Source organism: Antennarius striatus, chromosome 3 (genome assembly GCF_040054535.1).
Source record: "Antennarius striatus isolate MH-2024 chromosome 3, ASM4005453v1, whole genome shotgun sequence".
NCBI lineage: Eukaryota > Metazoa > Chordata > Actinopteri > Lophiiformes > Antennariidae > Antennarius > Antennarius striatus.
The window spans coordinates 4256950-4272534 of NC_090778.1; the positions used below are offsets into that span (position 1 = coordinate 4256950).

General features: G+C 40.4%; 1 protein-coding gene across 1 annotated transcript in view; it reads right to left on the minus strand.

Moving 5' to 3' along the window:
- Positions 1–15585, minus strand: part of cacna1ba (calcium channel, voltage-dependent, N type, alpha 1B subunit, a) — a 112250-nt gene that overhangs the window by 54423 nt on the left and 42242 nt on the right. The window contains exons 7-9 of the mRNA XM_068310129.1: positions 10687–10790; positions 4428–4543; positions 4184–4270 (exon numbers count right to left, since the gene is read on the minus strand). Of these exons, the coding sequence (XP_068166230.1) occupies positions 4184–4270; positions 4428–4543; positions 10687–10790 (307 nt within the window). The remainder of the gene's footprint in view (positions 1–4183; positions 4271–4427; positions 4544–10686; positions 10791–15585) is intronic.

Sequence of the window (15585 nt, forward strand, 5' to 3'; positions counted from 1 at the left end):
TGTCCGAGGCGCATCAGAGATGCTCCGGGTCCCGGTGACACGGCGGCTCCCATCGCCGCTCCGAGGCGTCCCGTTCCGACGGTTGTGGTGGGTGACAATTGGTGGCTGACAGGTGAACAGGGGGAGACTGGAGAGGTAGTGAGTGAAATAGGTGAGAGTATGGAGGTGGCAGGTGTACTGGGTGAGAAAGGTACAGTGGGTGAGACTAAGGTGGTGACAGGTGCAGTGGGTGAGAATAGGAGGGAGACAGACTGGTGATAAAAATGAAAATGTTGAGACAGGAAACCAGACAGGTACTGAAGATATCACAGACGAGCGTGAGTCTGAATGGATTCCTGCTCTTACTAGGCGGCGCGGTAAGCGCAAGAATGTTTTAACTGTTTCTGCCGGATGTAAAGCTGGTCGACTAGAGAGCACACCGAGTGTTCCAGACAGTAGTGACAGTGATGGATGTATGTCTGATTGCAGTGACCTATCTCATACTCCAGTCACTACCAGTCAACAGCACGATTTGTACCCTGAAAAAATGTTTAAATTGTTTTTACAACAAACTAAAGGCATGAAAGGTCTGAATCTACAACAGTTTTTTTCCTGATAAATTAATTTTTTATAATTTGGCAAAACAACTTATTAAAAACAGAGCCACATCAGAACTCAGTGACCAAGAGATATACCGACTCAAAAAGCAAATGAGTAAAGTCCGTAAACAACTGAGTTTTTAATTTTGTTTTTATTTTTTTTCCTATTTAGTTATTTTAAGGTCCTTTCAACTTTCCCCTTATCATGAATTCTTTTAGAGTGGGGACGTTAAATGTGAAAAGAGCCAGAGAAGAAAGGAAAAGGGCACTGGTCTTTGACATAGCAAGGAGGAAAACTATTGATGTTCTGTTTCTACAAGAAACACACAGCGATGACGACAATGAGGTGGACTGGATGAAGGAGTGGGAAGGACAGGTGGTCCTGAGCCATAACACCACGCTGAGTGGTGGAGTGGGCTTCCTGTTCTCTAGAACATTTAACCCAACATCTCTAGAGATCGAGTGGGTGCTGCAACTGTGGAGGCAAAGACTTTTATGAATGAATGTATTTTTTAAAAATAAAAAAAATCTTCTTCTTCTTCTTCGTCTTTGAAAAAATGCTAGAATGTCCCAGAAGGCTTTATAAAATTCGACCGTCAGACCATCGATGCCCGGAGATCATTGTCCCTGCATGTTCTGCAGGGCAGTGTGGAGTTCCTCTAACTCCAGGGGTCGGTCGAGTTGTGAATTTGTCTCCGTGGAGACCTGAGGTAGCTCTGCACAGAACTCCTCTAACAGTGGCTGGTTTTCTCGGTATTCACTGTCATACAAAGATTAATAAAAACTCACAGCTCGCCTTCTGATCTGTCCGGGCTCTGTCAGCTCTTGTCCTGTGACAGACAGCAGGGAGTGGATCACGTTGGTCTGTCCATGCTTCCTTTCCAGGCCGAAGAAGAAGCTAGAGGGAGCATCCATCTCGGTGATGTTTTGCACCCTGGATCGGACCAGTGCACCCTGTCCTTTAGTATCCAACAGGTCGGCTAAAGCCATTCTTTTGGACTTGAGGATTTCGGTACACCTCTGATTTCCTGTGGAAGCCCTTGTCTCTAACTCCATGATCTCAGCCTCCAGGTGTCACTTAAAACTATAATTTGGTTTCTTTAAAATGACAAAAGACCTAAATAACTTTAGGAACATCTGGTGTCACAAAAATGTCCTGTGCACTTTAGTTGATGATCAACTCACTTTTGCAAACTTCCTGATATAATTCACTAATTTTTAAATTGTATTTCCTTTCATTTATTGGTTTTTAGTGTTTATGAAGCACTTAAGTACTTTCATCTAATGAAAAATTGTAGTTTCTGAATGTGATTGAAGTTTTTTGCAAAAAATCTTCTTCTTCTGAAGCACTTTAGTGCTTTATCTAATGTAAAATTGTAAAATGTTTGAATGTGATTAAAGTGTTTTTGCAAAAATAAAAATAAAAATCTTCTTCTAGGAGAGAAGCCTCCTCCTGGACTATAGTACAGGGACTGTGCCGGACAGCAAAGATCCTTTCCCTGAGGTCCACATCAGTCCCCTGTTTGGGGAACTGGAGAGTCCTCTCCTCAGAGATGAACGACAGATCAGCCTGCACACGGCCAACAAAAAAATACTGTACAGACAATGTGTAAAAGTGATCAACAAGAGAAGCCTGTGTGGCAGAGCGCCCACTGCCTGGGCCAACAGGATGACGGGAAATGGACCTGACCCACAGTGGAGACTTCTGTACAAACCCCCCCTCAAGAAAAAAACAGCCGACCTCCAGTGGAGGATTTTACATGGTGCCATCGGTTCAATGCTTTTATCTGTTTTTAACCCTGCGGTGTCCAGCCAGTGTCCCTTCTGTCCCCTTCGTGAGACAGTCTTTCATGCTTTCAGTGAGTGTGGGAGACTTGCAGTGCTCTTCACTCTTCTAACGAATGTTTTTAACTTGTTCAATGAAAACTTTAGTATCAGGAAATTCATCTACGGCGCTGGGTACAATACATCGATGCAGAGAAAGTGGCAGCTTTTAAATTTGATCTCTGGAGAGGCAAAACTCGCAGTTTATGTGACTAGGAAGAGGAAAATTGAAAACAATACTGTTCAAGAAGCAGCTACTGTTTTTTGCTGTAACATCAGATGTCGCTTAAAACTAGAATTTGGTTTCTATAAAATGACGAAAGACCTGAATAACTTTAGGAACATCTGGTGTTACAAAAATGTCCTATGCACTTTAGTTGATGATCAACTTACTTTTGCAAACTTCCTGATATAATGCACTAATTTTTAAATTGTATTTTCTTTTGTTTATTAGTGTTTAGTGTTTTTGAAGTTTCATCCAATGTAAAATTGTAAAATGTTTGAATGTGATTAAAGTGTTTTTACAAAAAAAAAAAAAAAAAATCTTCTTCTTCTTCTATACAGCAGCCAACGGATTGCGGCCCACCTAATCCCAAGATATATTTAAATATATATTTGAATTCGAGAAATGGGATTCAATTCACTTGCGAATGAATGTTAAAATGTAATTGGACTTAAAAGTTTCACATTTCTTTCAAATAATTTTCTGGGTTACAGAATGCAAGCAATGCTCTAAACTACTACAATGCCAGTGAACTCTAGATAGCAATATTGCTACGTGACAGGCACCTCTTAGTGTGACAAGAACAGGAAGAGCTGGTGAGACTGACCGTAGACTAGACCCTTATTTAATGCAGCCTTGCTTTGCACCACAGTCACTGACGTCAGGACCTTCAGTCAGTCTTTTCACACACTGAGATGCAGCTAATGTAGTCATGCAAACCTGCTGGAAAAGCATTTCTGATAAATCAAACCACCTTTGAATGTGTTCACGGGGATCAGACTGATATCGTTGAATTCCAAACACCTGCATTCAACTATCAATCAGCAACGCAGTCAAGAATTATAAAATGTTGAATTTGTCCTGCTGATCAATAGTTCATGTTGTGCTCCTGACCACCAGACACTCCATGTTTCCTGTTGGTGATGCTCTCATCATATTACTTCCACTGCTGCCTGTCTCTCTAGCTCTACATTATTACTCAATTAGTCAGTGTAAATATAGGTGTAATATTTCTCTTTCATTTATCATGGAGGGAAGATGGAATTAAGAGCATTAATAATGGTTGCACTCTCTTTAGGTGGTTTCTCTTGTGTTGTGCATGTGATATGGCTTACTGGAACACAACATGAAGGAGATTATAATTTTTATGGTTGTGCTTTTCCTGCTTTGACAAGTCAGAATGTCTCTAAAATTGATTACTGTGGATAAGATGTCTGTATATTTCAGCACGCTCAGTTTCAGCAATAAATACAAAATGCAGACGTGAAGGGGTTTTTAAAAACTATTTACTGTGAAAAGTATTCTATGTAAATCCTGATCACTAATAGTAATGAACAGCTGTACTGGATGAATTATAAGTTGTAATAGGATGAGGATGCACAAATAGACCACTGTATAGTATAGAGAGGTGTCCTTCTGATTACAGATGTCAACAACAGATTATATCAGTATTTTAGGACGTGGTTTCAAACTTGGAATATTTCTCCGACATGGTGCTAACTGATCTAGAAAGTTATTTTCTATCTGGATATATAAAGCAGTGGACAACAGTCTTTACCAGAGTTGTTGTGTTTCCTTTTATACCACACTCCATCCAGAGACTTCTCCTCTGCATTTTTGTATTCCTCAGCCAGCATCACCTCCTCTGTAAGAGAAAATAGAAAACACCAGAAACACAATTTAAAGCCAGTGTCAAAATCTAGAACAGGAAAGGTTTCTTTTATAATTACAATTTCAATTGAAGTGCAACATTACAGTTGCACTCCCATTTGCAACCCAATGTGTGTTCATTTGTTTCTGACCGGCTTTGCAGATCCACTCCAGGTACCCAGTTAGCTCTCTCTCTATTTGCTGTTGTCTTCGGAGCTTCAGGAACTCTTGCCTCTTCTCTACCCGCTCTCTTTCCTTTGCAAACTCACTGTAGAAACCACAAAAACCCAAAAACGTAAGACAGAGCCAGGGTTCTACCACAATGTCAACACAGCTGGTTGGTGCGACACTCTTTAAACACCTAAATGACCTTCTGCATGGAGCAAGGCCCTACTCGAAAATGACCATACCTAGGCAGCAATGAGGATTCACAATATTGACAGACTTGACACTTCCCTTCAACTTTTACCTTTTTACATGAAATAACTTGATATCTTCCCCACAATAGAGACAAAAATCTAGAATCAGATGTAACAGACATGTACTTCGTTTCCCTGTAACTGCTCCATCTTGTAATTTATCGTAGCCTTACAAAAAGTCCAACTGAAGTCAAGCAATCAATCAATCAATTTGTATTTATATATTCTTAATCACATCAGCAAACATTTCAAAACGCTTTAACAGACAAAAAAAATCCAACAGAACCCTCCAGAGCAAGCATAAGCAACAGTGGCCGGGAAAACCCCCTCATTGAGGAAGAAACTCCAGGCAGGACCCACAAGGCGGCCATCTGCCTTGATCGGTTGGGTGGAAAAGAAATACAGTGGGGATATGAACAAGGCAAGGGACAGAGAGAAACAGAGACAGAGAGAAAGTGGCAGATAGGTCAGATAGGCCTTTAGATTTCTTGTCTTCTATACTTGTTCCCCAGCTGTCAAGTAGGACCACATAGACAGCAGCAGTATCTTGCCAGCCTGTGAAGCATCAATGTATTATGAGCAAGAAAAAGCAAAGCAAGAGAAATAACAGAAGCTCCTAAAGTAAGTAATGTGACTCCCTTTAAGAGAGACAGAAATACCCTCAGCAGTCTAGGCCTATAGCAGCTTATCTAAAGGAATCTATGTTGTTTTTAAAGAGGAAGGTTTTGAGTCTGCACTTAAATAAGCTAAGGGTGTCTGCCCCCCGGACCGAGGCCGGGAGATCGTTTCAGAGTAAAGGAGCCAGATAGCTAAAACTCCATCCTGTTCTACTCTTACAGATTTGATGGGTTAACAAAAGTCCTGCGTCCTCAGAACGAAGAGCCCTGGGAGGACGATACAGTTCAACAAGATATTCAATGTAAGATGGAGCCTCACCGGGAAGAGCTTTACATGTAATCATCAGGGTCTTAAATTTTATTCTAGATTTTATAGGAAGCCAATGTGAGGATGCCAGGACAGGAGAGATGAGCTCTTTCCTCCCAGTTCGAGTAAGTAAGTGAACTGGGAGTAAAATCCTAAAAGAGGAGGTTGAACAGCCTCCTCTATTAGGAGGAGAGTAAGGAATTGCAGTAGTCTGATCTAGAAATAACAACAGCATGAATGATTTATTTTTCCGTATCTTTAATGGATAAGAAATTTCCGTTAAAGATTCTTCTTTCATTTTGTAAATGAAAGAAGGCTTTCCGAGATACAGACTTAATATGGGAGTTAAAGGACAGATACGTTGTGGAAATACACCCAAGTTACTACTAGAGGATAAAGCAATGTTATCTAAGTGAATTACAGGACAGACGCTCCGTTTTAGTTACGTTCCAAATGGCCGAACGTAATGTGAAAATGAACGTAAGTTCTTACTGTATGTTCCAGTAATGTGTGACCTTTCATACTGTATGTACATCCATAAATTCTAGTACCGTATCTTATTAAACTCTGCTTCTTTTGACTACAACTATCACTTGTAGACTCAGGCTTTGGACCTACCATATTTGCTTAAGGTTAGAAATACGCAAAACAATGTATATGTAAACACAGAGATCACAGATACGACGTCTTAACACAAGGGTAACACGCGATGAACTGGGAAGAGGCAGGGCACATTCTCGTACTACGGAGAGCGCGCTAAACTCAAAAATTCACTCACAAATTATTTTTTATACAAAATTATTTTTCAGTCAATTCAAACGTAAAATCGAGAAAATGTCAAACGAATGAACGTGAGTAGAGGAGCAACTGTATTAGAAAAATCATCTCTCAGGCGTTTAGGACCAACAATAATAGATACAGTTTTGGCAGTGAAGTTTTTGCTGAGAAAGCACAATCCTATTCATTGACATAATTGTTTAGTGTATTTAGGTGTAACACAAGCCCCACCACTGTATGTGTAGATTTACTTCAAGGTAGTTTACTTTAGGTAGTTTCCCCCAGCTATTATCAGGTCAAGAGAATGAAAATGCAGATGCAACAAAAAGGTGGGAAGAGGAAGAAAAGAAAGAAACACTCCTCAGTGATTGGTACATCTACCACAAACAAAAGGGTAAGCTTGATTCTGCAATGCAGTCACTGTCTGCCTAGCTTCCTGAGGGTGGGTGGGAGTGTATGCGCGTGTGTGTGTGTGTGTGTGTCTGTGTGTGAGATATCCGTGCCTGTACCTGTGAGTCTGCTTAGAAAGAGAGATCGGCAGCAAATATTTTCCCAGATAGCCCCACACTCACACATTGAAACATTAATGTACAGCATGAGCAACGACACACACTGCACAACGATGAATTAGGTAATTAGTCTTTCATACACATCAGTGCACTCTAGCAGCAGTCTGATCAGAATATTCAACATCAATCGCAGCAGCTTTCAAAATCCATACTGCATCATTCAATAGAGTTCAGATCACAGCAATGAACTTATTATCAGATCATATATTCACCATCAGATAAATGATAAATAAACTGTTTGGATATGACGGGACATCTGAACCTGATACAATAACATTTAATTGTGTGTGACTTTCATATTGAACCTTCACCAATGGGATCCTCATCAAAGGGACACGCAATGTTTGCCTCTAAAACACCTCTAAAATACAGTTTGTTATAAAACCGAAAAACGGTGAAATTCTCCATCCGACAGAACCAGGAAATGAAATAGTGGGAGGGTCTGTGAAAGGGGGCGGAGTCAGAGGAAACCCTGGAAGTCATCGCCTCGAGACCCGCGTGGACCGAAACATTTTGAGTGTGAGCTGGTAGCAGGAGGCAACAACCCACCCCCCAGCACTGCCAAGGCGCCCCCGAGCAAGGCACACTTGCTCAGGGCGCCCCCTGCTATAATCTCACAATGACCCATTATGAGATTATAGCTAGCATATAAACATCCTGCAAGCATTACAGATCTGATGTATAGTATCTGTCATCACAAATGGCCCTCTGTATCTGTGGTTAGTGAATATCACTGATACAGAGTCTTCCATTTGCATCACTGTATCAAATTCTTTATTTTTAATCACAAAAATACTTTTTTTTTAAAAAGGAATAAAACAGAACTATAATTTCTCATTGGGCATGATGATTTAATCGTGATCACGAAGTGCAAAAACAAACAGTAAACATAAGATACAGATGATAAAATAAGTTTTACTTCTTAAAAAGCTGTGTTATAGCCAACATGACTGCTGCTGACACATCCTATGTGCATACCATCATATTTGAAATGTGTTTTTATCTGGCATATGGGACATGTTGTCTTGATAGGACTCTGGTTACGTAACAGCTTTGGAGGATTGGTATTTCAAAACAGACAGTTAAGGGTTCAACTTTGATCGGACCACATCTGTTCCCAGTCTGATAAGAGTCAAGTGAATGAACCCTACTTTATGATCTACTCTGAAGGTCAGATCATGACCTTTAAACTATGACTGGGCCCCTTTCATGGCCCTGCCGGACAGCATCAGTTACACAGTATCTTTAAGCCAATGAACAACGTTTGTGCAGAAACCTTCCTGGTCCCTATTTCCTATAGGGAGGATGAAATTTGTGCAGTCCAGGCAACTAAAAGCTACTTGTCATCTAAAGCTGTAGTCACAATGTTTTTGTATGTATATGATGGAAAACAAATGCTCAATTATGTCTGCCACTACTGTACTTTTTGTCTGCTTATATTAACTGCTGAACTTTATCGACCGGCACTCCTTGTTTGTAATGTTTGGTTTGAACAGCATAGGATACAATCTGGTACTCATGCTGGTCAAGGTGAAGTCACACTGTGCTTTATGTGCCAGCAAAGTGCCTAAAGACACGATGAGAGCATTTCAGTTTGACCATTTCTAAAATGATAATAGAGACAAGGCAGGTGACACAGGGACAATAATGCAAAACACTGGTTTGAAAAAGAAACCTACTGTGAATAAAAATGTCAGCCAGGACAACGAAAACAGTTAAAGAGCTGAATAAGTAACTTGATGCATTGCTGACAACATATCATAGCTATATTTCACTGGTACTGTGCAACTAGCTCTATACCCAGTGACACAAGCTAAAGGGAGACAGGCCGTGGATGAAGCATAGAGAGCATCTCAGAAACCACAGACATTTGAAAGCCATTTCCACTATTAAAGCATTCAATCACTATTGAGCAGACAGCGACTGAAGCCAACAGAATGTCGATTAGGTTAAGGTTTGTCGTCTCAGGCGATGAGAGATTTTTCGCTCTATTGCTGTCAGTCAGTGCTCTGACTTGACTTGACTGACAATGTAAACCTGTTGCTAGAAAATGTCTGGTGTAAACGCAATTCAACCTTTCACAGATACATGAAATCCATTCGAGTAACTTTGAGGAAATTATCTCAGATACTTATTGGTGGTAGTGCCATGTCTCTACCTGTCTTTCACTGTACTGTGACAGAACACAAGCTGACCTGAGGTCATCTTGTCTACAGCTGGTTTTTCCAATCTGTGAGTCATGCATGGGTGTCACTGGAGACTATCCCAACTCAATCATGCACACGATCACGGTCAATTTAAACATATCAATTTACCTAAATTGCATGTTTTTGGAGGTGGGAGGAAGCCAGAAAACCCAGACAGAACCCACTCATATACACGGGGAACATACAAACTGCATAGAATGGATTCAAACACGCTACCTTCTTGCTGTGAGGCAACAGTGCTACCCACTACGCCACCATGCTCCCCTAATACTGTATATATTACATTATATTAATATTTCACAGTATTAGCAGTTATGCCAACACTGCATTGGTCCAACAGAGTGAAGAAAGAGTCGAGCTGCAGAGAAAAGTTCATGATTTACTAATAACCCTCTATCTATGGTCTTGGGCTGTGGATCGAAAGAAAAAAAATACAAAACAAAAATTTACTCTACAGAACTTGTACAGTTACACTCAACTAATCAGAGAAGATGCTCTTTAACTCTGAAGTAAAGGTTTTATCATGAACTTTGTACATAAAGGTTCCACGAAACCAAAAACACACATACTGAATGCTATGTGACCCGTGTCTACATCTACACACAGAATGGACGGAGTTGAAACCGGCTATTTTCTGACGCATAACAGCTCCACGTCAAAGACGCGTTGATAAACATGCTTGACAGTTGGATATTTGTTCATCTGTTTCTTTCGTTATGAGTCATAAAGTTTATACAGTGGACAAAAATGTTGTTTTTAAATAAAAACCAATGACATGAACCAAGCATAATAGCTGGCTATACCTCAACGTTACAAAAGCACGATCATTTTCCATACCCCAACCCCAATCACCCTCCCCTCACTGTACATGTTTACTGTATTTTCATTTTCTTCATGTCCAAATGATCACTTTCCATACTGCCAGTGTGTGTGTGTGTGTGTGTGTGTGTGTGTGTGTGTGTGTGTGTGTGTGTGTGTGTGTGTGTGTGTGTGTGTGTGTGTGTGTGTGTGTGTGTGTGTGTGTGTGTGTGTGTGATGGTAGAGCGTAACAAGAAACTTGTGTGGAGGGTGGTGACCTGCTCATGGTCACCTCAGCAGTGTTCAGGAGGTGAACTGGCACCTCTCCAACTACCCAGTTCACACTCCGTACTTTTTGCTCCAAATGGTCTTGAACCAGCCACCCTCAAGTCCCCGAGCCAAGATCTAGTGAACTGGTGCCGCCCCCATTGCTGTTATAGCTTAAATATGGTGGACATAAAATGAATTAAGTTTTAAATCATGAGCATTTGGACAGAAGCAAACATAAAATGATCTATATCTGCATGTCATAACACCTAGACAGTACAATGGAAGACAGCAAGAAAATTATGGAAAAAAAATACCAAGACATAGATTTTTATTGCTTTGTCACTTCATCAAATTTAGTCATTTCATGTACACACGAGTCTGCTTTGTTTAAATGAAGACAATCTCTTGAAAAGCTCAGCTCCAGTCTTGTTTACAGTGTGTACTCACCCTGACAGCACACCTAGCACAAGGTTGAGCATGAAGAAGGAGCCTATGATGATAAGGGGGATGAAGTATAGCCAGTTCCACGTGTTCCCTGAGGCATCATTGGCCTAAACACAAGAACACAAAGAAAAAGAACAGGACTGTTTACTCCATTCCGGTGTTGCAGTTCAAGAACAAGGATGTTTTGCACAAATCCCATTAAATACTCAAATCAATGCTCATTGTTGGTCATAAACATATTATTATATGGCCCTGAGATCCACTGGCCACACATCCAGGGTGTACTGTATGATTAAAATGCTAATCATTTGCTTCTTAAAAAACAATTCTAGAGATTGGCAGTAAAAGTTATTGCTAAGCATTCTCCTTAACAAAAAAAAGAATGTAAGGTAACCTAAGAAAATCGCCATGAACAAAAATTTACCCCAGACATCTCACACAATGTAAATCCGCATGTCAAGAAGCAAAGAAAATTGATCTGAGAGATTTTTTAAATTGATTCACAGCATTAGCTGTTTAACACATAGTGTTAAAAGTTTGTGTAAGAGGAAAAACACTCTCCGCCTGATAAACATGGTCAGAGGGGACAATATAAAGGGAATAAGAAATAATTTCAGTATTTGAGATTACCTTTAGAAGCACAAGAAGATAAAATGGATGTCGGTGTTGTGGGGTGGAAATGTGTGCTTGTTTGTGTGGTTTGCTGGTGAAGCAGCAATGACAGAGGCAGCTGAGGACTTTCTACTGTATTAATGTTTACTGACTTCTCAGTCATTATTACTCTGGCAGGTTAATTTGATTGCTAGAAAACTGTCTGATCATGTACTGAATTACTGAAAGCCATTGTGATTCAAAGCCATGTGCCCGTTGCTCATTTTACACCCGTATATTTGTTCATTGTCTTCGCAACATAGATAGTCTTATAACTAATCTGAGATAAGCAACTAGTTGTATACATGATTGCAGCCTACATAGAGGGTAAAATGCTTTTGTTCAGTTTGGCAAGCAACATTCCGGGTATAAATGACCGGAGAATGAGTCCACTGTTTCAAGTTAGAAAGAAAGCAGTTGCTCCATTGAGAGCGGTTTCCTTCGGATAGTATGACGAAGCGGTAAATTCAATATTATTTTAGCTCGTCTTGGATCTTCACCAATTCCTGATAAAATATTCTGCTATATCAAATCAAACCAAAAACTTCTCTTTCAAATACCTTCTGATCTCCAAACCTGTTAATAAATGTAGTGTGTAGTGTAAAGTAGCGCTGTGTCATTAAGTCAAGTAGCATTGGTTTTTATTAAATATGGTGTTGTCTTTCCATTAAATTGTTTTAAAAAAACGTAATCCTGGCTAACATTCCTCACTCTTTCGGCCACACTGGTTTTTATTTGGATACAGCAGATTGTGGGCCTGGATGCAACAACAGCATAATGTGTTTGTTCTTCTGGTAATGGAAATGAAGGAGAAATCAGGCATTGACCAGGCTTTATAGGACCTGAAACACACAGTTTCATCCACTGCATTGTCTCATAATTAATCTCAGCTGCCTAAAGATTTATTGTAAGATTTATATAACCTTCTCCGAGTGCTACTAGCTTGTCGCGGGGGAGAGGATTGCATGCCTCCGTGACTCAGAAGGTTATACTGGAGGGGGCTCGTACCCCCATAAGGTTCAACCATGCCGGGCAGGTTTCTTAAGTAGAGGTCAGAAAAAAAATAGCACCTTTTCCTCCAGGTTGGGGGTTGGGCGTCGGGTTAACAACCCCACATTGCACCTTCTATCTCCTAGGAAACCCACCAACATCGCAACCTGGAATATCAGGACCATGTTCACAGCAGGAAAGACGACAGAGATCGCAAATGAGATGAGGAGATACAACACTTCTATCCTCGGCCTGTATGAAACTAGATGGCTCCAGACAGGCGAAGTCAAATTGATCAGTGGTGAGTCCATTCTCCACTTTGGACATTCAGATGAGAATACACCACACGCAGAGGGAGTGGCATCAAAGCACTCCAAAGAAGCTCAGAGGGCCCTCATCAGTTTGGAGCCCATCAATTCAAGGATCATCACTGCAAGATTCCAAACTAAAAATAAAAGAATTAACCTCCATGTCATACAGTACTATGATCCCACCAACAATTCTGATGGAGAACTAAAGGACAATTTCTACAACCAGCTGCAACATCTATTCCGGACCGGTAAAGAATGAGACATCCTCTTACTCATGGGAGACATGAAAACCAAGGTGGGAAGTAACAACAATGGGTACGAACTGGCTATGGGAGGGCAAGGACTCCATGGGCAAGGGCACCATGAATGAAAACGGGGAGACATGGGGAGAGATTTGTAGACGTATGTCCTGACAACAGTCTGGTCATAGGATACATAGATAGATGGACAGACAGACAGATAATAGATAGATACGGGGATGGTTTTCCCCCATAAATCCACCCATAAAGCCAGCTGGACATCACCTGAACACACTACTGAAAACCAAATCAACCATATATGCATAAACAGAAGTTCCGGCGTGCTCTCTTGGATGTTCAAGTGAAGAGGGGGGCAGACACTGGGTCAGACCAACCCCTACTGGTGTAAAATCCCAACTCAAGCTGAACCTTGCAGCAGCCTCCCTGACAGCAGAACAAAATTCAACATCCAACTCTTCCAGGACATAATCACAACTGAACTGTATCAAACCACCTTACAGAACAGGTTCCATGTCTTGCAAGATCTCCAACAACCAGTAGAAGAGCACTGGAACAGCCTAAAAAACATATGGAAGGAGACGTGTCTTGAAGTGGTGGGGAAAGAGAAAACAAACCACAAACCATGGCTGTCCACTGTAACAATGAAAAAAATAGAAGAGAGGAGAGCAAAAAGGATATACTAAACAGTTACAAAACCCAAGCAAGTAAGGCAGCAGCCCACAAAAATTATGAGATAGCAAACAAGGAGGTAAAGAAAAGCACAAAACGAGACAACCAGAACTGCATCGAGGCCCTAGTACAAGAAGCAGAGAAAGCAACTGGCAAAAACAACGTCAAGGAATGCTGCATGACCACCAAAAGACTATCCAGAGAGTTCAGGCAGTCAAACACACAAATTCAAGACAAACAAGGACGACTCCTTACCACCAAGGAAGAACAGCATCAAAAGTGGACAGAGCATTTTAAGGAGCTGCTCAATAGACTACCCCCCATCCAAGAGATTGAGATTTTACCAGCAACACACTTGCTCAACATCAAGGTGCTATGACGTGGTAAAGCAGCAGGGCCAGACAGCTTCCCAACAGAGGCCTTGGAGGCAGATGTTGAAACCTGAACCACCATGCTACATCACCTAATCAAGAGAATCTGGAAAGCTTAGAAGCCTAGTCTTCTAAGCTACAATAAAGTGGAAGTGGCTAAGTGGTAGAGCAGGTCGTCCAATTATCCAAGGATCGGTGGTTCAAGTCCCACTCCCGCCTAGTCATTTGTCGTTGTGTCCGTGAGCAAGACATTTCACCCTCCTTCCCTCCAGTGAGGCACTCACTGGTGTGTGAATGTGTGTGAATGTTCCAGTGGTGGTCGAAGGGGCCGTACTGGCAGCCATGCCTCTGTCAGTCTGCCCCAGGGCAGCTGTGGCTACTGATGTAGCTTACCATCACCAAGTACGACTGAGGAGTGAATGAATAATGGATCCACTGTAAAAGCGACCTTGAGTGTGCAGAACAGCGCTATATAAATCTAATCCATTGTTACTATTATTATTTTATCTGTTTGCATAATGATAAAACTGAGACTTCAACGATGTAAAATAGAGGACAATAAAGTAGATTATATTTTTACTTAGCTCCCCCCACTCTTGTCAGTTCTAAATAATTAATACTTGTTCTTTAATCCATTGGTGCCTGCAAATAATTAATAAAACTCCAAAAGATGAGATTAAACCGGAAAGCAACAGAGAACGTAATATGTGACGTGTCAAATATACTAGCCTGAATGAAGTCACTGGGTTCATTTATCAGACTGAGTTCAACCTAGAGGTCAGTTCACAAAGGGGTAACTCAACAACCACCATGTTTGATATTTTGGAGAAATCCCAGGGTAAAAACTGCCTAGCTACAAATTTAGATCTAATTACTTTCCTAGAGAAGATAAAAGAGAGGTATAAGAAGTTGTAATCACCTGAGTATCCTGAATACATTTTTGCAAGCCAAATGACAAAATAAAACTAAACAATCTGCCCAAGGATATCAAGAGGTGATCCTCATAATGCATAAAAATTTGAGTTTCTACCAAATATTAAAGAAAAGGACCGCATATCAATAAACCTCAGTTCCAAATTGAAATGGTAATGGAGCCAGAGATAAATTGGTCAACAACACTGCCCAGGGTGTGGTCTGACTCTTGGTGAAACTAGAATGTTTTTGTATGAAACCAGTGAATGATAAAAGACTGAATATTATAGCGTAATAATTTTACTCTTGCAGCCATTAGAAGAACAAGAAAGAAATTATTATTAACAATTATTATTAATTATTAACAATAAAGGTTATGTTTACTTTTTGTAACATACTTTCTAACATACAACTTTTTTATACTATATATAACATGGAAGCGACATCACGGGTTGAAGGTAATGAAGACCCCAAAAGAAAAGTTTAATATTCTCAAACAAATTTGAAATAAAATGAATATAAAAACATTGTTTGAAATAAAAGAATGAAGATTAATTAAATAAAATAAATAAACAAAAAATAAACGGAGGACTTTTGGTGGAGTGCAACACTTTTCTATATGCTACATCAGGAAAATGGTAACCTGTCAGAAAATATAGTTCATGAAAAAGGGGTCAGGGGGTCTAACAGTTTGAATTTCATACTCTATTCTCAGTAAAAAACTCAAACGGTCGAATG